At 49.0% G+C, this 27963-nt stretch overlaps 3 protein-coding genes across 3 annotated transcripts; 1 reads left to right on the top strand and 2 right to left on the bottom strand.

Moving 5' to 3' along the window:
- The first annotated feature begins 678 nt into the window (after window positions 1–678).
- Window positions 679–3492, top strand: LOC120699979. Its single transcript, XM_039984101.1, has 3 exons — window positions 679–816; window positions 2192–3088; window positions 3196–3492. Exons 1-3 carry the CDS (start codon window positions 771–773, stop codon window positions 3240–3242), a joined length of 990 nt encoding a protein of 329 aa, XP_039840035.1. The 5' UTR covers window positions 679–770; the 3' UTR covers window positions 3243–3492.
- Window positions 3493–18046: 14554 nt separating this feature from the next.
- On the bottom strand, window positions 18047–20079 carry LOC120699978 (protein JINGUBANG-like). Its single transcript, XM_039984100.1, has one exon. The coding sequence runs from the start codon at window positions 19972–19974 to the stop codon at window positions 18520–18522; it is 1455 nt and encodes a 484-aa protein (XP_039840034.1). The 5' UTR covers window positions 19975–20079; the 3' UTR covers window positions 18047–18519.
- Window positions 20080–24831: 4752 nt separating this feature from the next.
- LOC120699977 lies at window positions 24832–27628 on the bottom strand. The gene is made up of 7 exons (XM_039984099.1): window positions 27370–27628; window positions 26179–26316; window positions 25995–26057; window positions 25815–25862; window positions 25665–25724; window positions 25347–25404; window positions 24832–25263 (listed from the first exon to the last, which is right to left on the bottom strand). Exons 2-7 carry the CDS (start codon window positions 26302–26304, stop codon window positions 25193–25195), a joined length of 426 nt encoding a protein of 141 aa, XP_039840033.1. The 5' UTR covers window positions 26305–26316; window positions 27370–27628; the 3' UTR covers window positions 24832–25192.
- Window positions 27629–27963: the final 335 nt, after the last annotated feature.

The following is a 27963-nucleotide window of genomic DNA, read 5'->3' as shown; positions in this document are numbered from 1 at the left end:
CGGTATCTACATGATGTAGACACGGTGGTCGGCTCCGCTTCAAGATCGATCTTCCTTTGCCCTGCGGCGCCTTGCTCGGCGGCCGAGCCGTCGACGGCGTCCTGGTGGCTCTTCCCTCCGTGGAAGATTCCTCCAGCGAAAAGCCTGATGATGGATGGCGAGCTCGACGGCGGCCGGCGACCTGATGATGGACGGCGAGCTCGCCGGCCTCCCTGGCTTCGCCGCTCGTCAAGGCGAGCAGGAGGTGCACGGCGTCGGCATGGCGATCGGCTGGGGCGCGACTCGCCCCCTCGCTTCCTGGCCCGGCTGCTCCCGTCGAGGAAAAAGAAGACCCCTTGAACCAGAGACGCATGGGCCTTTATATAGAGAGGGATTAGGGTGATGCGTGTTGGAATTGATCTCCAACGGCCAGATCCAAAGATCTGGCCAATCCCTTGATTTGCGCCCTGATCGGGGGCGTTCAGCCAAACATGGCTGGTGGGCCCCCGTCGCCCGCGCTATAAAGAACAGGGAGAGGGCCCGGGGCACGCAATCCTAAGTTGACCGCCGCCACAACCCTCTCCTACAGTCCCTACCGATCTAGGGTTAGCGCGAGGCCGACGGGAAGCTCCGCCACCGCGACCACGACGTCCTCCTCCGCCAACCCCGTCATCGGCCAGTACCGGTGGAGGCCTGAAGGACGCCGGGACTTGCGCCGTCCACTGCCGCCGCTGGATCAGCGCCTCGAAGAGCCGGACTTCCTCGCCTCCATCCTCGGCTCCATCGACGCGATGGCGCCCACCGGCAACGGCTCCTCTGCATCCACTCCCGCGGATGGTCTGTGTCTCTCATCCACCTATCTCTCTTTCTCTGTATCTCTCTTGTACTAGGTATAGAATGAATCACTTGATATTACACCTAGAACTTGTACCCCAGTACTCGATTCGTACACTAGATGTGATCCTAGTCTAGAAATAGAGAAGATCAGAATGTTAAACATTGGTATCATTCGCCGATCTAGTTGTAGATCGAAGTTTTTGGGGTAAGAATCCTCAGATCAACGATTCCAGAACAGAGAAGGAGATGAATGATCTTAAATCGGTCACGAATCGATGAACCAGAACACAGATCGATCTCGAATCGACCAAGAACCCAAGAACCCTAACCCTAGACCCAAGAAAAACTCCCGCGGATGAATCAAGAACCCAACCGGGGGGGACTTACCTCCTCGGCCGCCGTTGGCTCGCCCGCGTAAGGTGCAGAACCGGCCGCAGCCGCTCAACGTCGCACATCCGCGCGCGGGGCCGCGTCTGCCAAGCAGAACCGGCACACGGCCCGTGCACCACCACCAGTCCGCTCGACGGCGGCGCGCTCCCACTCGGTTGAGCGTGCGCGCCGGCGAGGGGACCGGCGGGGGGCGCCGCCGTGCTGCCGACCTCCCTCGAGCCGGCCGAAACCGGCGCCGCCGCTCCTCGCGAGACAGAAGGGGGAGGAGAAAAGAAATGGCGCTAGGGTTTGGGCGCCCCGTCGCCGACGCCGGTTTTGATCCGGCGAGAAGGCCGGGCAGCCGTCGGATCCGATCCGACGGTTTGCATCTGCAGGCCGGCAAACGGGCCGATTGAGGCCCAGGCAGGGGGCGCACGTGGGCCGTTTCGGCGGCCCGTTCGTCCGCTGTTGGGCCAAGGGCCCAGGCGCCGGGGGCGCGCGCGACCGTGGGTCGAAAAAGGCCACGGGCCGCATGAACAGTTCCAGTTTTGGTTTTTCTTTTATTTCAGAAGCAATTTGAATATGAATTCTGGTTGAATTTGTTTAGAATTTGAATCTCTGCAAACAAATGCACCAACGTGTATTATTTTTTTTAGAACAGAAATTTACAAGAATTATGCTTCTGAATATTTAGAATTTTACATGTTTCCGCTGCAAAGAATTTATTTTGTCTCTATATTATTTTGAACCAACGAGATAATTAATATAGAGGCCTATGGAATTTTATTTCTCAGAATTTTCAGTATATTATAATGTTGTAATTTCTGACCAAAGTTGATATTGCAATATTATAATTTTATTCAGAATTTTGTATACATTATATCTTTTTCTGCCCAACGGTGATTTAGATTTAATGTACAGATTATTGCATGTTTTAATTTTGACCAACGTTAAATTGATACATGCATTTATTGTTGTCCTCACAAATTTTGGATTCAAATTTCAGGCTCCAATGCTATGACTTATGTGAATGCCATTCCTGAACTGGATGGCAACAACTATGGGAAATGGTACCAGAAATTGGAGATAGCTCTGGCGATGGCCAATATAGATTTGGCCATCACAACGCCAGCTCCACAAGAACCAGAAAAGCCCGTACGGGCACAGAATGAAGAAGCTGCTGCTTGGGCTATCCGAGAGAAGAATTATGACTCTGCTATGACCAGATATGATGCTGACAAGACACGTTGGAATGATTCCAACCGCAAGTGTCTTATGGTCATGAAGGGTTCCACTTCAGATGCCATCAAGATGGCGATCCCAGATTGTGACACCGCTTCAGAATATTTAGCAAAGGTGAAGAGTCAGTTTACTGGTTCTTCCAAGGCTTATGCTGCTATTCTTGCTGAGCAGCTTATCACCAAGAAATACACTGGCAGTGGCATCAGAGAACATATCTTAGAAATGAGCCACATGGCCAACAAGCTTAAGACAATAGACATGCCTTTGCCAGAAAAGTTCATTGTTCAGCTGGTCTTCAAGTCACTACCAAAGGCGTTTGAGGCATTTCATGTCAACTATAACGCTTTTCCAGAAGATTGGGGCATTGACAAGCTGATTGGCATGTGTGTTCAAGAAGAAGATCGCCTTAAGAACTCCAATGGTGGTGAGCTTGCTTTTCAAGTTCAACACAAGAAAAAGAATTTTCAGAATAAGAACTTCCAGCATAACAAGAGACCTTTCCCACCTGGCAAGAATCAGCATGAGAGTGGTCCTTCCAGACCACCTCCACAGAAAGACTGGGAAAATTTTCCAGTTGAACAAGACCAGTGCCTGAAGTGCAAAAAGAGAGGGCACTACAAGAGGGACTGCCCAGAATTCCTGAAAGAGTTGTTAAGAAAGGGTGAGGACACCATTACTTTTGTAGATGAATCCCTGTATTTAAGTTATGACAAATCCACTTGGTGGATTGATTCTGGTGCAACTACTCATGTTGCTAATTCTTTACAGGGATCAAGTATGAGGAGGACCCTGCCAAGAGGCGCAAGAAGAATTAAAGTTGCAAACGGTGTAGAAGCTGAAGTCGAAGCCATTGCAGAATTTCATTTAGAATTACATAGTGGCTTTGTACTTTGTTTGAGAGATGTTCTTTATGTACCGTCTTTGCAACGAAACTTAATAAGTGTGTCTAAATTAGATGATGACGCTATTGCTTGTCATTTTGGTGATGGCAAGTGTAAGATACAAGTTAATTCAGAATGTGTTGGTCTTGCCTTCCGACAAGACAAATTATATTTGCTTTCATTATCTGAGAATGTGAATGCAGTATGTTCTGAGAATAAAAATGCCTCCTCATATGAGAATGTTACTAAGAAACGCAAACGAATTAATACAATTTTGTCGAAATTATGGCACTGTCGTTTAGGCCATATTTCGAGGGGGAGAATAGAGCGCTTAGTGACAGCATCAATTCTTCCACCGTTAGAATTTTCAGATTTAGAACAATGTATTGATTGCATTAAAGGAAAATTCGTTAAGAACATAAAGAAAGGTGCCAAACGAAGTGCGGGAATTCTAGAAATAATTCACACAGATATATGTGGACCATTCCCTGTCACTACTGTAGATGGTTATGTTTCTTTCATAACATTTACAGACGATTACTCGCGTTATGGCTACATTTATCCAATTAAAGAACGATCAGAAGCATTGGATAAATTCAAAATATTCAAAGCAGAAGTAGAAAACCAACATGATTTAAAGATTAAGATAGTCAGATCCGATCGTGGGGGAGAGTACTACGGTCGACACACCCCCTATGGCCAAGTTCCAGGACCTTTTGCAAGGTTCCTTATGGAAAATGGCATAGTTGCCCAGTATTCTACACCGGGCGAGCCTCAGCAGAACGGAGTAGCAGAAAGAAGAAACCGTACCCTGATGGATATGGTCAGAAGTATGATGAGCTACTCCACGTTACCGATTAATTTGTGGATGGAGGCGTTAAAAACCGCCATTTACATTCTTAATCGGGTGCCAAGTAAATCGGTGCCAAAAACACCGTACGAACTATGGACAGGAAGAGAACCCTCGCTTAATCATTTTCGCGTATGGGGCTGTCCAGCTGAGGCCAAAGTGTTTAATCCAAACATTGGGAAGCTAGATCCCAAGACAGTCAGTTGCCATTTTATTGGCTATCCAGAAAAGTCTAAGGGATATCGCTTTTATTGTCCCGACAGACACACGAAGTTTGTAGAAACAAGACACGCTGCCTTCTTAGAAGATCAGATGATCAGGGGGAGCATAGTAGCCAGAAAAATCGACCTTGAGGAGAAGCGGGTATACATTCCCACTCCGATGATTCAAGAGCCTTATTTCTCGTTACCTGTGGTTGTGGCACCGATAGTGTGGCAGAACCGCCTAAATTATCCCGGCTCAAGTGCGCAGGCCATCACCATAAAGGCAACATTAGCTTAAACGCACTTCAAACGGAACAATTTTTGGTCTGTCGGGTAACGTCCCGATACAACCACCGATTCTCGGATCGAACAAGCATACCCCGCACGAAGGCGAGTCCAGAGATATTACAACCACAATTTTTACAACACAGGCATAGTAATGATTACAAACCAGTTGAAAACATTATTACAAAGCCAACTTAAATAACAGTTATACAAGCTAGGATTATAAGTTCAGAGTTTAAACAGCGGAAGATGAAACACGATGACTACAACACGTCGCAAAAGTATACCAAGCTAGCCCAAGCATGGTATCACTCGTCACAGTCATTGCCGGCCGAAGACGTATCCCATTCTACGGACCAGCCAGGAGGCAATGAGCAAGGATAGGTCAAGCTAGCGATCTGATCCTCAAAAGTCATACCTGAAAAAGGGGTTTTCAACAGCAAGGCTGAGTATTCTAATACTCAGCAAGACTTAACCGTCAACGGGTATAAGTAGCTCACTATAGCTAGACTATGCAAGGTTTGTGAGGCTCTGGTTTTCTTTTGCTGAAAAGCAATACAGAGTATGTCCTTACTTTCAGGTTTTAGCTTCAAGATTCTAGTTGATTAACCATTCTAAGTAAGCATCTACTATCCAATCATGGTGGAACTTCTAAGCAAACATCAAGATTAATAAGAATATTGTTGCTCTTATTACTCTGTGTGGCAAAGAGATCAAGCAGTCTCATTTCATCGTGAGAGGCGGACGATTCTGAATCGAAATTCAACCTTGCAAGGGTAACCTAGCACACACGTCTGGAATACCGTCGGGTCATTCCCAAACAACCGTTAACCTTTCTTTCCGGCTTGTGGATAGTGCCACTCTCCCCGACTACAGGGCTCCAAGGCCGAACCTTGTCCCTAGAAGCCGTAGTGTTGCGCAACATATAATAAAACCTATCCCTACTGAGAGAGTGGGAGGTATATCCACTCCCCGGTCCAATCGGCTACTAGGCTTGCCGCGTACCATATTTACGGCATGTGACTAGTACTTTCAAAAACTTAACCAGCACTACCACACACCGCGACCTTAGCAAGTTCATCAACACAGACGGGGTCTCACATAGGACATGATATCGAACACAACCCCGTCCGTCGTCCTTATATTGATAACAGAAAGTAAACAAGCAATTCCTATAAAGCTCGCGAGTGACAGGCAATCACTCGACTTTTACCGTTCCTATAAGCTTAGCAATTACTCGAACTCAAGTCTAGTGTTCAGTACATAGGTTCCTAGGATCATGCATCTAGGGTTTCAATTCAAATCCTAAGAACTGTAAATGCACAAGTAAGTAATACAGTAAATGATATTAATTTGAAGCATAGGTTATGTCCGGGGCTTGCCTTCTCGGTAGTTGCTAACTATTTCAGCCCTAGGCTCTTCCGAACTTTGGTCCGGGGCTTCAGTTAGTTCCGCAGTGTTTACTTGAGCTTCGAGATCACCTCCGTCAGATTCCGGGATTAGCTCGAACGTCCCGTCCGATAAGACAGTCGTGTCTATATGCAATGCAAGAACAACATTATACACAAGGCATCATGATCAACAGCACAAAAGAAGTTAACTAACTTCATAAAATGAGTGGTGGTGATTTCCTATACGAGTAAATCATGGTTTGTAAATAAAACAACAACTCAGAGTACAAATAGTAATAAAATCTACCAAAATTACACCAAACAGAACATGAACAAAGTAATCTACCCTGTAAAAATCATGCCAAGACATTTAACCATTTAAACACAATAAATCATTTACTCAGATAACATCTAGAACAAGCAAGAATTACACAGATCCAAATAGATCAAAACAGAAGCTCAAAATTTAACAGGAGATCTACACAGGGATGATCTATCTACTGTGAATTTTTCATGATTTTATCTACGCCGAAATAACTCTGAGAAAATAAATAAAACAAACAACAGATTAGCAAGATTTATTTTTAGCCCCTGATCTAGCCATGAACTAAGGCTCAAACTTCCTGGACAAGCTAATATACTCTAGATGAACACTCAGGAATATTTTCAGGATTTAACAAGAACAGGAACTATTTATTATAAATAAAGTATACTAAACAAGGATTAAATAAAATAAATAGCTACAACAAAGAACTGATCATGAAATTTTTATAGCAAAGCTAGTGTAACAAGAGTAAACTACCACCAAAATTTCATATCAATATCAGCTTTCAAGCATCAGATAAGAAAAAGACTAAACATCTAGTATTTATTTATCTAGTGACACAAAACCATTTATACAGCAAAAACTTGTAACTAAAGCCTAACATATTATGGTTCTACTGCATAGAGCTCTTCAAAAGGATTCCAAAACATCAAGATTTGCTATTTTACGAATTTTCTATGAATTGATCTAGAATTTCAAAGTTCACTGAAAAATATTACAAAGCAGTCCTTAGTGGCACTATTCAAATGTGTCATAGTCTATTCACATAACCCCCTGGCCTTTCTCTAATTCTAAAAAACCAGTCCCCGGCCGAGTCAGAGCAGGGGGCGGTGGTTTGACCGGCCAAAACCGGCGACGGCGATCGCCGGCGGCGAGGGTGGGGTTGGGGGAAACGGAGAGCAGGCCAGGGCGGACCTCCTGGTGTACTTGGCGCGTCGGGAGAGGGTTAGAGGAGGGCGGTCGGCGATGGACGGCGGCCTGCGGGCTCGGAGCTCGGCGGCGGGATGGCTCTGGTGAGGTTTGGGCGAGGGGAAAAGGCCTGGGAGCGGCGCGAGGTCGAGGCGGTGCTAATGGTGGGGGATGTAGGGGTGGAGCGGGTCTGGGTTGGCGGCTCCGCGGTGGGGAGGAGCTCGCCGGGGTTCAAGCAGGGCGGCGGCGGCGTTCTGCGGCGTGGGAGCGATGAGAGAGCGAAGGGAAGCACGAAATCGAGTTCTGGGGTTTAAGTAGTGCTTAAGCGCTCGCTAAAAGAGGGCGGCGTGCTCTGCAGCGGCCGTTCCACGGCGGCGTCGCGGTGGCGGCCGTCGGGGAGATTCTGGGCGCGGCGGGGGTGCGTGGCGAGGGGTGGAGGCTCCAGCGCGAGGCAACAGGAGGGGGAGGAACTCGTCCGCGACGCGTGGGCGCCAGCGCACGGCGGAGTAATGGCCGGGAAAGCCGGGAAGGCGCTCCACGGCGGCGCTGTCGGTGGCCGGCGACGGGAAGCAGAGCAGGGAGGGGAAGAAGGGGATAAGGGCGATTTTGCAATTTCCAAAAGTTCCAGGGACTAAACTGTAAACCAGTGATAACTTTCAAACCAAAGCTCAAATGGAAAAGTGCCCAACATGAAAGTTGTTCAAAATTTCAAGATCTACAACTTTGATGTTGTGCAAAAATTTATTTGGCCAAAGATTCAAGAGCTAAAATTAAAATCGTTGAAGGGATTTTGAATTCCAGGAAATTTGTCTTTTTCAAAGCAATTTCACTTCAAATGTAGACCTTCAAGCAAAATTTGATGCCATGCAATAAAAGCACTGAAATTTTGCACAAACACCCTCCACTAAAGCTATAATTGCTCAACCTATTCAACACAACTGCAGAAAGGACCTTGCATATAATCATAATTACACATATACCCTTTCATAATTACAAAAAGATCCTTTTTAAGCATTTCAAGCACATGATGCAAAGCAAACCTACACCATTACTGTGCAGACACTTATTTAATTACTGTGCAAACACCCGGGGTGTTACATATAGAGCAGGAAACTGGAGTGCCAACACCTGCTGTCAGTCTACCTGACGTCTCAGTGCAAGAAACTGTGGTGCCACCACCTGTTGTTGGTTCTCCTAGCTTGGCATTAAATGGAAATGAGGACCCTGTTTCTCAGGACCAAGTAGAACCCGTTGCCATGGATGAGGGGGAGCAACAACAGCCTCCTGTGCAAGAAATACCATTCGCAGTGGCCCCGAGAAGGTCACAAAGAACTAGAAAACCAACTATTTCTAAAGACTATGAAGTCTATCATAGTGAAGAAATACAGAATGAGGGTGATCCCACCTCTTTTGAAGAAGCCATGAAAAGCGCCAATTCATCCAAATGGTTTGCAGCCATGGAAGATGAAATGAGATCCATGAATACCAATAAAGTTTGGGACTTAGAAGAAATTCCCAAAGAAGCCAAAACAGTAGGCTGCAAGTGGGTCTACAAAACGAAATGTGACTCCAAAGGGAATATAGAAAGATATAAAGCGCGGCTCGTGGCAAAAGGCTTCACGCAAAGAGAAGGAATAGATTACAATGAGACATTCTCTCCGGTCTCATGTAAAGACTCTTTCAGAATAATAATGGCCTTAGTGGCACATTATGATTTAGAATTGCATCAGATGGATGTAAAAACGGCATTTCTAAATGGGGATTTGTATGAAGATGTCTACATGGCACAGCCCAAAGGTTTTGTCATGGAAGGCAAAGAAAATTTAGGATGCCGCTTGAGAAAATCGATTTATGGATTGAAGCAAGCCTCGAGGCAGTGGTACTTGAAATTTGATGAAACAATTAGAAAGTTTGGATTTAAAGAAAATGAAGAGGACAATTGTATTTATGCGAAGTTCAAGAACGGAAAATTCATTTTTCTCATCTTGTATGTGGATGACATTCTGCTAGCAAGCAGTGATGTTAATCTACTACTGGAGACAAAGAAATTCTTGTCCTCGAAATTTGATATGAAAGATGTGAAGCTTCGTTCGTCTTAGGAATTGAGATTCACCGAGATAGAAGAAGAGGGGTTTTAAGATTATCACAGAAAGCATACTTAGAAAAGGTATTAAAGAAATACGGTATGCATGCGAGCAAGCCCACACCTGCTCCAATAGTCAAGGGCGACAGTTTCGGGAAACATCAGTGTCCCAAGAACCAGTATGAGCTCGAGCAAATGAAGGCAGTGCCTTATGCTTCAGCTGTCGGAAGCTTACAGTATGCACAAGTGTGCACACGCCCTGACTTAAGTTTCGTTACCGGGGTACTTGGCAGATACCAGAGCAATCCAGGCATAGAGCACTGGAAAATGGTAAAGAAAGCTTTGCGCTATGTGAGGGGCACAACCGGCCTCATGCTAACATATAGAAAATCAGAAACTTTAGAAATAGAAGGATATTCAGATTCAGATTTTGCAGGAGATGCAGATGATAGAAAGTCAACATCTGGATACATCTTCACTCTTGCAAAAGGAGCAATATCATGGAAAAGCTCCAAACAGACAGTTACAGCGTCCTCCACGATGTATGCTGAATTTGTGGCATGTTATGAGGCCTCGGGGCAGGTCACATGGCTAAAGAAATTCGTACCCGGATTGAAAGTGGTCGACAGCATAGAAAAACCACTGAAATTATACTGCGACAACGAATCAGCAGTATTCTATGCTCATAACAACAAGTCGAGTGGTGCTGCCAAACACATCGACATCAAGTTTTATGTTGTTAAGGAGCAAGTCCAGGATCAAATTATTTGTCTAGAACATATCAGAACGAACAAAATGTTAGCGGATCCGCTTACAAAAGGCCTACCACCCAATGTGTTCAGAGAACACTTAGCCGGCATGGGTTTAAGGGAAAGCCTATGATTCCTGGACAAAAAAAAGGGCCCTAGAATAAGAATCTGTTTCAGACCGGAAAGGTGATTGTGGCTGTTAATCTGACAGTAATAATTGTCATGACAAGGCACGCCCTGTACACTGATCTGCCATGGGATGGATAAACTTAGATACAGAATAAGAATAAGAACAATGAGAGATCAAGGGGGAGAATGTTGGAATTGATCTCCAACGGCCAGATCCAAAGATCTGGCCAATCCCTTGATTTGCGCCCTGATCGGGGGCGTTCAGCCAAACATGGCTGGTGGGCCCCCGTCGCCCGCGCTATAAAGAACAGGGAGAGGGCCCGGGGCACGCAATCCTAAGTTGACCGCCGCCACAACCCTCTCCTACAGTCCCTACCGATCTAGGGTTAGCGCGAGGCCGACGGGAAGCTCCGCCACCGTGACCACGACGTCCTCCTCCGCCAACCCCGTCATCGGCCAGTGCCGGTGGAGGCCTGAAGGACGCCGGGACTTGCGCCGTCCACTGCCGCCGCTGGATCAGCGCCTCGAAGAGCCGGACTTCCTTGCCTCCATCCTCGGCTCCATCGACGCGATGGCGCCCACCAGCAACGGCTCCTCTGTATCCACTCCCGCGGATGGTCTGTGTCTCTCATCCACCTATCTCTCTTTCTCTGTATCTCTCTTGTACTAGGTATAGAATGAATCACTTGATATTACACCTAGAACTTGTACCCCAGTACTCGATTCGTACACTAGATGTGATCCTAGTCTAGAAATAGAGAAGATCAGAATGTCAAACAATGCGCAGCCTTGGCCTCCCACCCGGCGCCGCCTCTCGTTTGTTGAGAAAAATCTGCAGGCTTGCTTATCCGTTTGGCATGCAAAACGGAGCGGCACATTGCGATAAACACCACGGGCCGCCATCCGGGCGCGATGATGAATCTGCGGGTGACCGTAAGTTTTCAAACTTTACGGTCACCCCGGGTCCGTCCGCGCCCCTTCACTCCCCTTGCTTTTTTCCCCACCGGCGCCTCCTAGATATTTCTCGTCTCGCTCTCTCCGTCTCTCTCGCTCTCCACCATATTCCCCTCCTCTCTCTCTCCGACCTCGGGGTCATCGGCTCGGCGGAGCAGCCCGGCCGCCGCCGGCCTCCCTCTCTCCTCTCCACATCGCAGCGCCCCACGCCTACTCCTCCCTGCCGTCCTCCTCCCCCTCCCCTTTTTCTCTACTCCATGGCCGGCGGCAGGGGAGGAGAGGCGGGCGGGGCCCCTCTGCTCCGTGGCCGGCGGCGGGGGAGGGGAGGCGCGGCGGGCCCCCTCTGCTCCATGGCCGGCGGAGGGGGGAGGCGCGGCGGTTCGGCGGCAAGGAGGGGAGGGGAGGCGTGGCGTGGCGGCGGCATGGACGGGAGGCGCGGCGCCGGGCCAGCGGCGTGGAGGGGAGGCGGCGGGGTGGGGAGGAGGCGCCGCCGCCCGCCGCCGCGCAGATCCAGTTTTTTTTCTTTTTGCAAAAATTTTTCAACAATTTTTTTTGAATTCCTTTTGATTTTTTCGGATGAAATATTTTTTTAATGATACAAAAAAATTTCTTGAATTTTTTCTGCTCTCCAATTTTTTTTCTTGAAATTTTTTTTTCTGTTCTCCTTTTTTTTTGCTTGAAATTTTTTTTGGTCTCCAAAATTTTTCGTCAAAAAATTTTCTCTCTCCAAAATTTCTCTTATAAAAAAATTTCTAAAATCGGAAAACGACAAAAAAAATACTAAAAATGAAAAAAAAACACGGTCGGGAGATCGACCGTAGGGAGCGGCTCCCTACGGTCAACCGTAAATTAGCGAGACCCCCATCCGGGCTCTCTGCATCATGGGCCTGGTGATCAAGGAAGCTTCCAGCACACGTGAGAAGAGTAAGAAGCTAAGATTGATGTGCGTGCATGAGTATTTCCATCCCGGCCGCATACGCGCAGACTTCGCATGTTTTGTTACTGGCCAATAAGCCGAGTCATTGCTATGGCAAGAGGGTTTAGGGGTCTGATGTTTCTAAAATCTTCTAGGCCGCGCCGGCTGCCTCGCGGGCTCGGCCATGCATACGGCCGTTCTCGTACACGTGCACCGGCACTACATGCGTAGATACATGAGCTTCTCGTACATGTAGGTGCATGCATGGAGCTCATGCACGCTCTCTTGATTTGCTTGGGGCTTCACATGCTAGCTCCCGTAACAGGAAGTCCATACAGCTAGTGCTTAGTTAATTGCTTTGTTTTCTTCTCCAAATTCTCATATAACCCGTACATGCTTCATGCAATTTATACAATTGTATTCAAAGTGGTTGCACAAAATCTCGTCAAACAGTGGGAGCTCTAAAGTTTAAACCATCATCTTCGTGTTTAAAATATGATGGTGACAGGAGGCATGTGAAAAGACATTGGAGATGGCAAATGGGATACACTGATGGTTAGACTGGCACATGGTGGGATCAGACCTCAGGTCGAGATGTGATAGAGAATTGGTTTTTGAAAGAAGATGTGGGTTCAGAGTTATGAAGGTTATTGTCTAAATTTGACTTATGTAATGAAAAAAATAAAATATCTATGTTAGAGATATTGTAATGTCTCATTTGGAAACTTGGGATATACTCGACGGGTAGTGGCCACCCATACCCGTACCCGCTAGGGCTAAATTTTACCCGTCGGGTTACCCGTATCCGCACACGGGTAGAAAAATGTTTCCATACCCGTACCCGAAAGTATACTCGAAAATTACATATAAATATTAGACATTCCCATATAAAATAAATCCTTTGAAGTTTTATTGCCACACACTAATAGAAATATGGTAGATGGCTCATTGACTCATCATCCCAACAAGCTAATAGAAATTGAATTGTGCCAAATTCATATGCCATATGGGCCAAAATGAGTTAGAGCACACTTAGGCTAGCTTATTTTTTGCGGGTATTTTTTACCCGCGGGTAGGCGGGTATGGGTAGTATACATCTATACTCGTACCCGCCATACCCGATGGGTAGAAGATTTTACCCAATAATGTACCCATGGGTAGAAAACTCGTTCCATGCCCGTTTTCTTATCGGGTAAAACCCATCGGGTACTCGAGTTTCGGGTACCCATTGCCATCTTGATGTGAGAGGCACTCGCAACCGGCCGCACGCCCTCGTCCGATAGGGTATGTCATCCCTGGTTTCACAGTAGCGAGGTGTTGACGAGGCTCCTCGGGTTTGGGATGAAGCAGTCAATTTTAGGAAGAGGATAAGGTGTGCTCGGTGATTGTGTGTAAGGCTAATTGATATTAGTCTATTTAATCATTTCTTTTAGAATTTAGGTGCTAGAGAGGAACAAACTTTGCTGAGCAACAATGGCTGAGTGGGAGAGGCAAAGGAGTTGGAGCAAGAATAGATAAGGCAACTCTCCATGATCGTGGGCTTGTGGTGCAATCAAGATTATGCAGCTCATTGCTTCAATCTATATCATTTTTGTCGAGATGCATTGACGACGTTGTGATTTCATATGTGAGAACAATCAATGGGTTATGGGTCCCTTCACCCTCCATATGTAATGGGCTGAATTTTTGTAGTAATTGACATTCAGAGGTAGCCTTAAGATTTCTTATGGTTATGGCATATGCTACATGCCAAATAATATGCATCTGTTAGTGAGGAAGATGGGGAGATCAAGGATGGGCAACATTATAAGACAATCCCACGAGCAGGCATGTACTTTTGTGTACCTCAGTACGTCCAAAATACTAGCAACAACCAAACGCACAGAGAGAAAAAGGAATGAAGAAAAGCCCAAATAAAAATCATATAGATATTGGAAGGCAAACAGAAGTAATCCCAAATAATAAAGTTATTATATATTAGGGAATCAAAATCGGAAAAAAGTAATCCCGAAATCGAAAAATTCTTCGTTCAACCGGAAAAAACCATAAACAGGGAACCGAAACCGGAAAATTCTTCGTTCAACCGGAAAAAACCATGAACAGGGAACCAAAACCGGGAAAAAAAATCCTCAAACTGGAAATTTGTGCTTTAATCGGAAAGTTACCTTTTCCGGTTGCCTAAATTTTCTTGTCACATAGCCTGATTTCCGGTTTGAACCTCTTAATTTTCCGATTGTGGGCTGGTTAGCGTGCTAAATAACTTATTTAGCACCGAGTGCTAAACAGAGAATGTATATTTTGAAATTTGTATATTTTATATATTTCTAATATTTTGTCTATTTTCACTATAATTTAGATCTCGTTGCATGTTTTCACCATATATAGTTTCTTAAAAATGCTTGTTGCAACTAAAATGTAGTGTAGTTATTTTTTTGCAATATTATTCTTTAGACACGTGCGATGTCGCACGTGCACTCTACTAGTTAAGCCTAATGATCACATTACAGTCTAGGACATGTTGGCTGTTTGCGGCTGTAGAGGTCGGAGATATTTTCATTATCTAAAAAAAAGCACAACATATATACATCTAGGAATTTTTGTTAACCAAACCTCAGAGCTGAAAGCTCATCTAGAATGTTGTGCCAATTCATGTGCTGCTGATGCACCCCGCCTTGCTCCACGGTTTCTGCAGAGGGCGTAAGAAGTGAGCCAGTGACTATCATCAGCGGATAAAAAGGCAAGCCGGCGAGAGGCAACTTCGCCGCCTTTTCCTCCCTGGTGATCGGGGTCTCTCATTCCAAACCCGAGACCAGGAAGTCAGTCCTTCCTGCCCAAAAGGAAAGGCCATGCATCAAATTGATCTTTGTCATGTTACAACTAAACATTCATTCTTTGTATACCACATTTTCTCATGCACCAGCACTACAGCATATACACTCTGTTCTGCTGGCAACTAGCAGTAGTATTTTTCTCTCACACTAAATCAGCATCATCCACCAGCTAGCCAGCATTGTTTGGTTCCCTACATCGATTTCCAAGTGCGAATTTTTGTTTTAATCGATTAATTGATGCCCGGAAGAATATGAAATGTAGGTCTTTGACAATTGTTTTCAACTACTTTTCTTAAATTTTCAGGTTGGCCATCTAGAGGAAATGGGTACCTCACGCACCCCACTTCACTCGGAACCCGCGCACTCGGAACCCTCTCGCCTGCTCGCCTGCTCTAGCTACTAGTGATAGAATCATCATTAATCACAGAAATGGCGTCCCTTGCACAAGTGGCGGAACTCGAGGAGGGGGCCGGTGGGGGCCATGCCCCCCCCCCCCCTGATATATTTCGGCCCCCTTAAGTTTGTTCCGGGTTCTGCCACTATTTTGCACCAGGTAGCAGTGCGAGCGCTCCGCCTTGGCCTAGGATCGTGTTGTACATTGGCATAGCAAGAGTTGTAGCCCTCGCATTGTTCTGCTGCTGTAGCTGGTGCCGCCACCGCCGTCACATGGAGGCGGAGCGACGCGAGGTGGACGAGGGCGCGGAGGCCACGGCAGTGGAGGTCGAGCTAGAGGGAGTGATAAAAAAAGGTGGTATACGAGGAGGAGGTGGTGGTGGAGGAGGAGAAACGGTGGTGGAGGGAGGAGATACATGTGTATTGGCCCGAAGCCGAGGAGGAAATGGAGGCGCAGGCGGCCGTGGACTTGGATTTGGCGTTAATCAAGGATTTGGGCGCAGCGGCAGCCAACTCTCCGAGATCGCCGGCGCACTGGAGAAGCATGATTATGTTCGAAGTTCAGGCAGATCGGGGAGCTGAACCAGTGGCGCGGAACTGAGGGGGGGGGCATACGCAGCCAACTCTTCGAGATCGCCGGCGCACTGGAGAAGCATGATTCTATTCGAAGTTCAGGCAGATCGGGGAGCTGAACCAGTGGCGGAACTGAGGGGGGCTGGTTATGCCCCCCACCCCGGTTCATAATTCTCTTTTAAGTAATCTTTAATTTCAGTTTAATATTAGCTTAAGGTTTTAAGGAAACGTAGCGCACTCGCATTATGTTGCTGGTGGTGGTGGTGCCGCCGCCGTCGTGGAGCGGCGGAGCGGAGTGGCGCGCGGCGGACGAGGGCGCGGAGGCCGCGACAGTTTACAAAACGGTTGCGCTAGAAACACTGACGAACCTAATAAGGTCTTTGACCGTATGATTAAATGATGATTACTGTGGTATTAATATAGCCAATCATTAATTAATTATCATCATTAGATGACGGATGTGAAATTGCCGGATGTGGAAAGCAGTTTGGCATCTCCTGCCCATTTCCGGCGGGCGTAACAACCAGGCGGAAGAATAGAAATCCAATTGCTAGTCTGAATACAGGCCGGACTTGGGATGGTCCGGCACTCCGCCGTGTTCCCGTTTTGACTCCGGCTCCCCGGCGAGATCTCGGCAGGTGGCGATTGATCTTCCGAATCTCCTGCGCAGCTCGCGGTCAGCAACAAGTTCCTGGTTTGATTTCCTCAATCATCATCTCTCTCTCTCTCTCTCTCTCTCTCTCTCTCTCTCTCTCTCTCTCTCTCTCTCTCTCTCTCTCTCTCTCTCTCTCTCTCTCTCTCCCTCCATTTTTCAACGGGCTCCGAGCTGATCCATGGATCGCAGTGGCGGGCTGGCGGCGATAGTTGGCGTCCAAACGGATGGCAGGATGCGTCCTTGTTTTCCGTTCTTTTTCATCTGACGACGGGGTGAATTTGAAATGCAACTGCGCGCCAGCAACGCAGTTTTCGATTGTGTTTCCTGAGGAAATGTGCAGCGGACAACTTTTTTTTTAAAAAAAATCACTAGTATTTTGTGTGTACTATACGACTAGTGCATACGAGCTGTGTGTATACGGAAAATATACCTGTAAAATAGGCGTAGCATACGGATGCGGCCGGCTGAAAATGGTGGACGAATCCGCGCAAGCGCGGCCAAGGAAAACTCTGAAGAATTTCCCGAGGACTTTCGGAAGGCCGTATCCCTTGGCCGGTGTGGCGATTTCAGCAGACTCCAGACGACCAGACCTCCGGAAATCAGGATTCTTTGCTTCGCGCGCACGGAGGCTCCATCGCCTAGCTAGTCGCCCTCGATTGATGCCGAAAGAAAGGTACCTGCAGCCAGCCAGCAGCCTAAAGAAAAAATGGGGAAAAAATCAAAGAAAGAGAAAGGAACAAGTAGCTGTTCTCGTGAGTACTAGTACTAGTATAGTAGCAGTGTCGTAAACTGGACCATCTGGGTGTCTCATCTGTACCACAGTGCCACTACGTCACACAAGAGTTCGGTTAATTGCTTTTATCCGTTTGATTAAAATGGTTCATCGCTTATCCTATTCCCCCGTACTGTATGGATTTATTGGTTTTGGTGCCCCACTGCTATGCGTAACCATCTTTACAGGTTTAGGGTTTGTTTGGTTTAACGGCTAAACTTTAGTCCGTATCATATCAAAAAGAATTTTAGTATTTAGAAGTATTAAATAAAGGTTAATTATAAAACTAACTATAGAATACTGGGGCTAAACTGCGAGACGAATCTAATAAGGTATATTAATCCATGATTAGCGGATGATTACTGTAGCATCAATATAGCAAATTATGAATTAATTAGACTCATTAGATTCGTCCCGTAAATTAGCACTCAGCTGTCAAAAAACATTTATAGACAGATTTTATTTGATACTTCAAAATATTAAAATTCTTTTTAATGTGATAGGGACTTAAAAAATCCGTGAAAACAAACAAAACCTTATTTTGTCGTGAAAAGTGTATGCACATATGACCCACCAGCCGGCTATGTACAGTGATACCATGCAAGTCTATGACAGGTAAATTTCCACTCAGGCTTTTCAACCTCAATGCTACAGGAGAAACTTACACGGAAATTACCAAAATGCGAGTGTGCAACCGCAACCAGACTCATGACGATGAAATGAGAGCAAACCACCATCACCATTTTTCCTTCTTTCCTTTGCTCACAAGCAAAAACAATCTGTACAGGTTTTTCTCTCACACAAACGAGACGCAAACCGAAAAGTCCAAAACCACACAAAAAACGTTCACATCTCCCAGCCGAAAAGGCGAAAACTTCCCAATTTCTGCCCCTTCAACTGTCGTGCCAGCAGGTTGCTTGGGAGCTTCTTCCACCCCTCTCACACCTTCCTCGGGGCCCACCGGCCGCACCGGTCACCGACCAAATCGCAACCGCACACGCCAAGCCGTCCACGTCAGCGGCCCAGCTAGAAAACACGACCGATAAAAAAAAATAATACGCAACGCCGCCATACGTAGATACGGCGTACAAAGAATTTCCATTTCTACGTACACCCTCGTGTACATCCCCTAGCCTATTCTACTCCGGTGTGCATGCATGCCACGGTGCGCGCCGGCGGCATTGCGTCGTCGCTCACGCCGCGCCCATGTGCTTGGGCTCCGGCGCCGCCGCGTACGGCGTCCACGACCGCAGCGGCAACGGCGAGGCGCCCTTCCACGCGCGCGCGGCCGGCGTCAGCGCATCCCCGGGCGCGCCGCCCCCGGATCCCGACGACACGCGCCACACCTTGACGGACCCGTCGAGGCTGCCGCTGTACAGCACCCACCGGCGCGCGCCGCCGGCGTCGTCCTCCTCCTCCTCCTCGTCCATGGCGACGCACTTGACGGGGCCCGTGTGGCCCGTGAGCACGGCGAGGCGCGCGTGGTCGGCGCCCTCCTCGCGTCGCCACACGGAGATGGTCCGGTCCGCGGAGCCGCAGACGAGGACGCGCCCGGCCACGGCGAGGCACAGCACGGCCATCTTGTGGCCCCGCAGCGCGCCGCCGTTCCGGGGCGCGGCGCCGGGCGGCGCCCCGCGGCGCCACTGCCAGTGCGCGACGGCGCCGTCGGAGGAGGCCACGTACACGACCCGGGCCTCGGCGGCGACGGCGATGGCCGTCACCGCGCTGTCCCCCTCCCGCAGCACCCGCTCCATGGTGTGCCACGTGTCGCGGCCCCGCCGGCCTCGCGCGCCGCGCCGCCAGACCTTGACGGTGCCGTCGGCGGAGCCCGTGAGCACGAGCGCGTCAAACCCCGCGGCGGCCACCGCGTTGACGGCGTCGGCGTGGGCGTGCACGGACTCGAGGCACCGGGAGTCGGCGGCGCGCCACACCTTGAAGGTGCGGTCCCAGGAGGCCGAGTAGATGAGCCCCGCCGCGGCGTCGAGGCAGAGCGCGGAGACGGCGTCGAAGTGGCGCATCCAGAGGCCGCTGCGGCGGCGGCGCGTCTGCACGTAGCGCGACGGGCGGAGGGCGCTGGCGAGCACGTCGCGGAGGGACGGGAGCGAGCCCACCCGGCGGTGCGGCGCGGCGGGGTCGTCGCCGGCGGAGGCGGAGGCGCGCCACACGCGGACCTTGCCGTCCTGGTGGCCCGTGTAGACGCGGCCGTCGGCGGCCACCACGACGGCCTTGACGAGGCCGCTGCCGGAGCGGAGCCCGCCGAGGTCGCGGCCGCCCCGCCACACCCGGACCGTGCGCGAGTCCGTGCCCGTGTACAGCAGGTCCCCCGCCGCCGCGAGCGAGTAGACGTGGCCGTCCGCCTTGACGAGCGAGCCGAGGAGCCCCGTCGTGTTCGCGCCGGCGCCGTACCCGGCGGCGCCGGCGCCGAAGCCGAGCCCCGGGAGCTGCGTCCAGGGGGACATGGCGAAGGGCGAGGCCGCCGCGGAGGTGTTGGCGGTCGACGGCGTGGCGGCGCCGGTGGTCGGGGTGGTCGGCGCGGAGGAGCTCGCGTAGCCGTCGTCGTCGTCGTCGGACGACGACGACGACTGCTGCTTAGCCGCCGCCGCCGGGTCCGGACGCAGGAACTGGAGCAGCTTGTTGTGGTTCCCCATGGCTGTAGCTGTCGCGTCGCGGCTGCTGGAGGTCGACGAAGCGCTCGTCGATCGATCTGTCTTGTGCGTCGTGCTTGGTTTTGGGATTGAGAAATGGTTGAGCTGAGAGCGAGACGGGGCAGCCGGGGAGGGCGTTGGGTGTATATATAGAGGCGTCGGGGCGGTTGTACGGTCGCGGGGGAGGCCGTTGCGACAGGTGGACCGCTGCGGCCGCTCCGCTGCCGCCTTCGCCTTGGTGGCGGGAAGGAGGCGTGCGCGGTCCGACGGGGGCTAGTGGGACGCGTGGCGGGACGTGGAGACGGTCAGTACAAATGATTGCCGAGTGGCGGGGGCTGCTGGTGCTGGTGCGCGGTGCCCTCGACTCGACTCAACCGGCCGGTGGGGCCGACGCGGGAGGGAGCTACGGAGTATAGCACGCTGCACGCTACCATACGCCGTACACGGCCACATGTCACGCTACCATATTCCTGTACCACGCTCGGAAATCGGATTCACCGTTTCTCCGTCCGTCCGGTTTTAAATTTATTTACCGCTGGCCGGGGGCTTGATCACGTGTAGCGTCTCCGGGGCCCACCCCCACGCGCGCAATGTCAACGGTGGCTTAATTGCAGCAGCTAGCGCGATAAGGTTACGCTAATTAGGCGGAGGCCACACGATGGAGGCGGTGGCAGGTGGCGGCGCATGCACCAGGCGCCCGGGTTTGACCTGCGGGCGCGCCTGCAGCGCCGGCCGGCCGGCCGGGTCAACCACGTACGCTCAGCGCAGCAGCTTGCATTTTGACCGGAATCATGTGCAGATTAGAGCACTAGCTGCCGTTCTTTACCGCCTTTATACTTGTGACGTGGATGCATGCATGCCGTAAAATCTCGGTCGGTCCAGCGGGAATCTTCTGGGCGTGCGATCGATGCGAGCATTGATTTGAAACCCGTTTATAGTATGCTCTGTGCGAGCACGGCGGCGCCACGTCACGTTTGGACCTGCTGCTGGAAGCTGGAAGCAGACGGGGACGCGTCCTTGCCGGCAGATACGCTAATCCTAAGAATTGGCACATGGCGGTAGTACAAGTATCAGGTTGGGAACGGGGAACATGCGACGCCTGGATGCCGTCGACACGGGCGCCCAGAACGATCGCCGTTGGTACTGCCCGGCACCAGCGACGCGCCAATTACCTCTCGGGCCCCTGACTGATACACACGCCACTTAATTTCGGTATGCACCGCAAGCCCGTGTGAACGGAACGGTGGAGGACCCCCTGGCTGTTCTCGCTCTCTGGAGGTGTACGATGTGCGCGGTGCGCGTGCGCACAGCACATTGAGGCCGTGTTTAGTTCGCCAGAAAGTTTAAATTTTGATATTGCAAAATATTTTATTATTATTTAATAATTAATATCTAATTATAGATTAATTAATTTTAAAAAAATATTTCGTATAAAACATTTATACTGTATAATTAGATATTTTCTTAACTATATTTATTACTTCATATATATATATATTCAAACAACTATAGAATTTTTTTTGAAAACTGAAAATGGCCTGATGTACTGCTCGGCCCAGCAAGGCCGTGCATTGCGAGCGCTCAAATTTCACATGCATGTTCAGGCCGGCCTTTTACGTTGGCCGTGTTTGGATGGCCTCTGAAAAAGTTTTTATGAAAATTTTTCGGTGCTTTGACCACTAATTAGAAGTGTAGTTAACAAGGTCTTTAATCGTATAATTAGAGAATAATTAGGCATGGTTACTATAGCATCACTGTAGCTAATTATGATGAAATTTGACTCATTAGATTCGTCTCGAAAAGTTACACCTATTTATAAAAAAAATTCACAAATAAATTTTATTTAGTATTTTTTGCATGCATTCATCTTTTTTTGAAAAAAATTTCACGGCCTCATTCAAACACGGCCGAAGAAAAAGGATCGGACAAACTAGCCTAGCCTAGGAGCTGAGGTGATTTTTGTGGTGGGGCAGTGGCATCGTGCGCGCGCACTGGTGATGACTGACAGGGCGTATTGGATATGGTAGAACCGACCAGCGTGCATGCACGCCGGTAGCTCCGCGCCACCTGTCCGAGTCCCCCATGTGCAGTGCAGTGCGGCCATGGAGCATCACTGCTAGCTAGCGAGCCGTACGTACCACGAGTGCTGGCTGCTGGGATCCAGGAGTAGGTTATGCCGGCTTTGATTTACCGTAAATTCAAACAGAAATCGTTTGTAAAGCCGAGCTAAATTTGAATAGAAGCTGAATGAGGACTGTTTTTTCTCTCTCTCTATTCACCCGTTCTAGTCTCAATGAAGCTACTGCGCTCAATGGACAGCTGGCCAGTCTCAATGGACACGTACGGCGTACGCCTGGCGCGCGCCGCGCCGCTGGCGAGAAGCCGCCAACGGGCAACGGCAGCTTCTGGTTCCGGCAGCCGCGCGGAGAGGTGCCCTGGAGCCCAGGTCGTTTCCCCGGATCGCAGGTTTTCGTCCGCCCGTCGTCGTTCGAGCGCCAGCTAGTGGATTCAGACGTGGTTCGAGGCGGGCGGGCGGCGATCGATCGCCGGCCGGCCGGGCACGGCCGATCGGTGCGTCGTCTACGGCGGCTTGCGCGAGGCGTGCGGGAGCACTGACAATTGCCAGCCGGTAGCTTTTGGCCGCCGGCCGGCGACCAACCGGGGGTGGTGGCCTCGTACTACCACTTGGCACTTTGGCACTTTCACCGGGGGCACTGGTGAGAGGTGGCACTCGACACAGATCCGATCCTCCACCACCAGGTGATGGGATGGGCGCCGCCAAAAGTGGCGATGCCGCGGGCCCGTGCATGCATGCGCATCGGCTGCTGTTGGCGCCACGTGTCGGAGGCGCGACCGTGGATGTACCATCACTGCTGCATGCATGTGCCGCTCGCTGCCGGACCCTACTCCTAAATCGCTAATATGCAGCTAGCTACATCTAGACCGATAATCGGAAACGACCACTGCACCAACCACGCACCGGGTCGACATGTGCGTACGCTTTGCACGTACTCCTAGCCTGTGGCCGTGGACGAAGACCTGCGCCCTCTGGATGTATGGATGGTATGGTCACGCACGGCTCGATCGGAACGTCATCAGGTGCCCTGGGGCCGAGGTCGTCCGCCCGGATCGCAGGTTTCGACTGGACGACGCGACGATGATGATCCGGCAACCGATCGAGACGGCGCGGCGGCGGGTGGCGCGCCAGTGCCAGTGATCGCTGGCCGGCGCTACGGACGTGTGCGGCGGCGCGCAGGAGGCCACCGTGGTTCCTCCGCCGTCCGTTCCTTATCCGCGCCGTGCACGCACGCACGCATGCATGCATGGTGCACTGGCCTCCTCCTCTTGGGAAAGACGGAAAATTAGGCGCTGTACACGTAGTAGCACTAATAACAATCAAGCGCCAGCTAATTAGTACTCCGTCGAAACAAGATCGACCAGCATGTTTTCGGCGACGACGTGCGTATCTGTATTATTGATCCGTCGCGGAGGAAGGGAGCAGCAGATATTTTTGGCGCCAAGCCAGGGGACACGGCGACGGAGTACACGTATTCTTTATTTTTGTAACCCCTGGCCATGAGATACAAACGATGATAAGAAGTAAAAAGGATACGGTGATACACATTTATTACATCAGATGGTACATCACTGTACAAACCTCGAGGAGGCGGACACTCGATACAAACGATAATAAGAAGTAAAAAGGATACGGTGATACACCAAAGCACGACCCACATGGGATCCAGCTCGGGCTCAGAGTATCACACTAGCAGAATCATCTTGCAGAGGGCCAACACCACAGGGAAGGTTGGGGTTCGGACGCAACCTCTACTCGACATCTTCAACAGCGTAGTCCGGATCTTCTTCTGAATAAAAACCACAAATATATATCGGGTGAGTACAAAAGTACTCAACAAGTCCAACCCCATCCACGGAGGGGGGTAACACAGATATGCGCAGAATAAATCAAGGATAGGACTGAGGTTTATTTGCGGTAAAACTAGATTTTACACATGCAGGGGTTTAGTTTTTTTAAAAAAAATTCTTATTATTGGTGTTTATTTGGTCCCCTTTAAATTTCTTTCTAGTTCCGCCACTGCTAGTAATCAACTAGATTATCTAAAGATTTGCATTTCAGGTCAACTGGTGAAGACTGATCGTTTAGAGCTGCAAACTTGTTATTGTGCCTCCGTCTGAAGTCTGAACTTGGAGCAGGATAGGATCTGAAACCTGAATCCAACTTGCGTCATGTTTGCAGCGCTGGCGTTTTTGGGTGCCATGCGTACCTAGTTACCTACCCATCTCAAAACTTTCCAAATCCGTGAACAAATGGTGTTCTGAATATAGCGCTCACAGAGCCCAGTTCACACAAAGCAAACAGGTTGCCCATCCTTCTTCACTCTTGCGAAGAGGTTGAAGGAGCTGCCATGGGTTTCTTGATTTCTTCTACGCTTGTGCGCTGTCACGAAAACGAAACGCCCACATTTTCCACCGAACCAAAAAGGTGACTAAGTTAGCCTCACCAACCCGGCCCACAGGATCATCGTGCGAATGATCATTATCCAGGACACCGTTTCTCACCACACCATCATATACGATACCCCGGTATCTGTTGCAATGAACTTTCACGTCTTCAAGTCGATGTTATTAGGTGCCATGTAGGAGCCTCAAGAGTTTAACATAGCAAGCATTTTTTTTTTTTGGAACTTGGATGCTCACACGCACGAACACAAACTCCAGTTGCAGCATAACTGAAAGGAAGCATTGCAACACATCTAGATAACTTAGAAGAATGTTGTTTTATTAGTAGTAGTAACTTCAGTTTTTTTTCCCCAAATGAAGCATTGCAATACACCTCAGTGACATCATCAGAACAGTCTTTTTTTATTATAGGTAGTAACTACAGTTCAAAGGGAGTTTCAAGTTTCAACCATTAGATTCGCATGTGTTTGCATGCACTTCGAGCACTGTAAACATTGTCACCATCCTCGCAGACTCATTCCTAGCTGTTCCAGGCATCCGAAAGGCTGAACAGCTGAGGGTAGCCGCAGATATTACATGTACCACACCTCGCATCCAGCTCGAAGCCTCGAACTGCACATGTCAAACTCAACACTGTTTATTATACAAATCCGCGTCACTTATTATCAAGGCAAGGGTCTTAGCATGAGCACAGCAAATGGCATCTTCCATATAAAAGGCGTAGAGCCACCCAGCGTACTTATTCCTTGTTCTTGTCCTCAACAGGTTCTCCTTGCTGGCCCAGATCCTCAGCAGACAAGTTCAAAGTCTCTGCAAGGGAAAAACAATGATCCATGATAGGAATGGAATGCAAATATCACAAGATTACGCATTTGCTAGTTGGAGATGAGTACCATCACTGTCTGCAGATGCATAAGAAGTTCGACGGGCACGAGCATTCTGTTGAGTAGGCTGAAAGTAGAATAGATAGGGGAAAACAATTACTTGCTTGATAAATTTATGATGTGGTGTCGACCTTATAATGTATCAAATAGTATTCTAAAATTTATCAAGATGCCTCACATATCAACTGTGATAAAATTAACATGCTAAAAGACAATTATATGGATCTGTATTTATTCACAATAAAAAAGCCTGGGGAACTTTTCAACCATACACCTCATAGTTGAACTGAATAAACTATTATGCATCTGATGGGGTGAAATTGCTACCTGAAGCTTTGGTCGAAGTGCTTCAAGAGGGCCTTTAGGCTTGTTGGGAACACCACCTTGCTGAAAGAGCAAAAGAAGATAACATGTCTCACATTTCTTTGAATAGTTAATACCAAATTCAATTAAACCTTTAGGGGAAAAAACTATTACCTTTCCTAGAGCCCAATCGGCAGAATCAAAGTAAGCACGTTCATGGTCCTGATAAGGTGTTTCAATCTTAGATCATATCCATATAGTAAAAAGACACAAATTTGCAACATTTGTATATGAAAAAATATTACACAGTTCAAATAAGCAGGAAAAACAATGACGTAATGCGATGATATGGACCTTAGATATAAGTGGAGTCTTTCTGGGTAATATTCCTCCATACTTTTTCTTAATTACTGCCTCCTGCAGATATGCATAAGTACAGTGATCATTAGAAGGAAAACCATACAGGTACATGAAACAAAGGCTATGTCAATACTATGAACAGAAATAGAAGGAAAACAGTGCTAGGAAAAGACAGTACCTCCTCCTGTCGTGAGGGCATCCCACCAACTTCATTCTGGTCCTGAACTTCTTCTACTTTTTTATCTGCAACATCTCCTTCAACCCTCGATAGAGCAGTTGCATCATCAGATGCCATCCCAGACATTACAAACTTGAGCTACCAGAGAAGAATTCAACTTCATGATGAGTTTGACTTGTGATTCTGGTAGCGATCAGGATAATTTACGATATACACTAGCTAAATTGATTTTATAAAATGTACACTAGCTAACATATGAACTTCATGATTAGTTCATACTCATTAATCATGATAGAGATCGGGATGATTTACGATATACACCAGCTAATTAGATTAAAAAAATGTACATTAGCTAAACTATGCGCAGATGTGAGGCAAACAATTCCAGAATACCAATGAGTGCTCATTTTTTCACAAACAAAATATAGATACTTTATTTTCCTTTATGGCGTATCAGAGGATATGCCATAAAACTTTGCCGTGCTGGGTCAGTAGGACTTCCAGTAGCCAAATGAACCAAGCAAATTATATTCAGAAACACACGTCAGAACGGGTTTGAAAAGATTCATTCTCTTGGACAACCTCTCACTCTCTCAGAATAATTATTAGGTGTAAAGTAAGGTATTTATGGTTGGGCATGGATCTGTGGATCAGATAACATTACTTTCTTACCATACTGGCATCAGATTATGCGCTAGGAAGAGACAGAAAAGTATCACTTCGGCATGGATTTAATGGCAACTCCACTGAAGCAAGGCTTGGCCAGCAGACAGACCAACATATGCAGGTTCATCTTATCAGATTGTTTGGCTTGAAATATTAAACGCAGAAACTAAGTCAGAGGCCATTTGATATTGCAGAAACAAAACTCTCAGCGAGCCAAGCACGAAGGAAACGGCTAGCCGATCCATTTGCTTCAAGACATTCATTCATGACGCCTCGGTGCATGTTGCCACAGCAAACGCTTGGAGAAAACGGTAACGGTTTTCTCGTGCGCTTCATCCCAACGAATTCCGAGTGACAGGACAAATGCCCAGCACGGAGGCGCGAGAACGGCTGCGGAACATGAACGCCTTTTCTCTCCCCATCCGCGTAACCGTGCCATCAGGATCCCGTTACCTGAGCAGCAGCAGCAGCAGCACGCAGCTCACGGGAGGGGGGAGGAATAAAGTGGGGGGGGGGGGGGTGCACCTCTCGCCGCCGCCGGATCTGCGAGGCGGAAGGTGTGGGAGGGGGATCCGGGACCTGGGGCAGCACCGCACGGCTCGCGGAGGGGGGAGATGCCGAAAAGGGAGCGGGAGGTGAGGATCCGGGGCAGGAAGTGCGCGCGGAGGGGGAAGGGGAGGGAACTCCGGTCGCCGCCGGTGGTCGCCGCGGCCGCCGCGCTCCTATTAGGGTGGGGCTAGGAGAGGGGGGATTGGTGGCCTGGTGGGGCAGGCCGCAGGAGCGCCTCGCCTCGCCGCGTAGCGAGGGTGGGTTATCCTGTGGGCTGGGCCGTATGGGAAGAAAAAAAAAGCAGCCCAACACGTATCAGCCCAAGTATCCAATTTTTCTACTAGTATATCTTTTACACACGTACGTATACGTACGTATACTTTGAGTAGTTTTTGAAAGAAAATGGCAGGAGCTTTGCCTTTCAAAGCTGGTGAGATCGTGTCTGGGTTCACGCAGCGGGTGCTTGTTCGAAGTGGCATGGATTGATATACTACGCTTGTGTTGTGCTGGCACGAAAACGAAAGGGCCCGGCCAGAGTTTCCACGGTAGAAACTACTACCCGTAGAAAGG

Source organism: Panicum virgatum, chromosome 3K (genome assembly GCF_016808335.1).
Source record: "Panicum virgatum strain AP13 chromosome 3K, P.virgatum_v5, whole genome shotgun sequence".
In the NCBI taxonomy this organism is placed as follows: Eukaryota; Viridiplantae; Streptophyta; class Magnoliopsida; order Poales; family Poaceae; genus Panicum; species Panicum virgatum.
The sequence above is the reverse complement of the archived record's forward strand: the minus strand, read 5'-3'. Positions and strand labels throughout refer to the sequence as shown.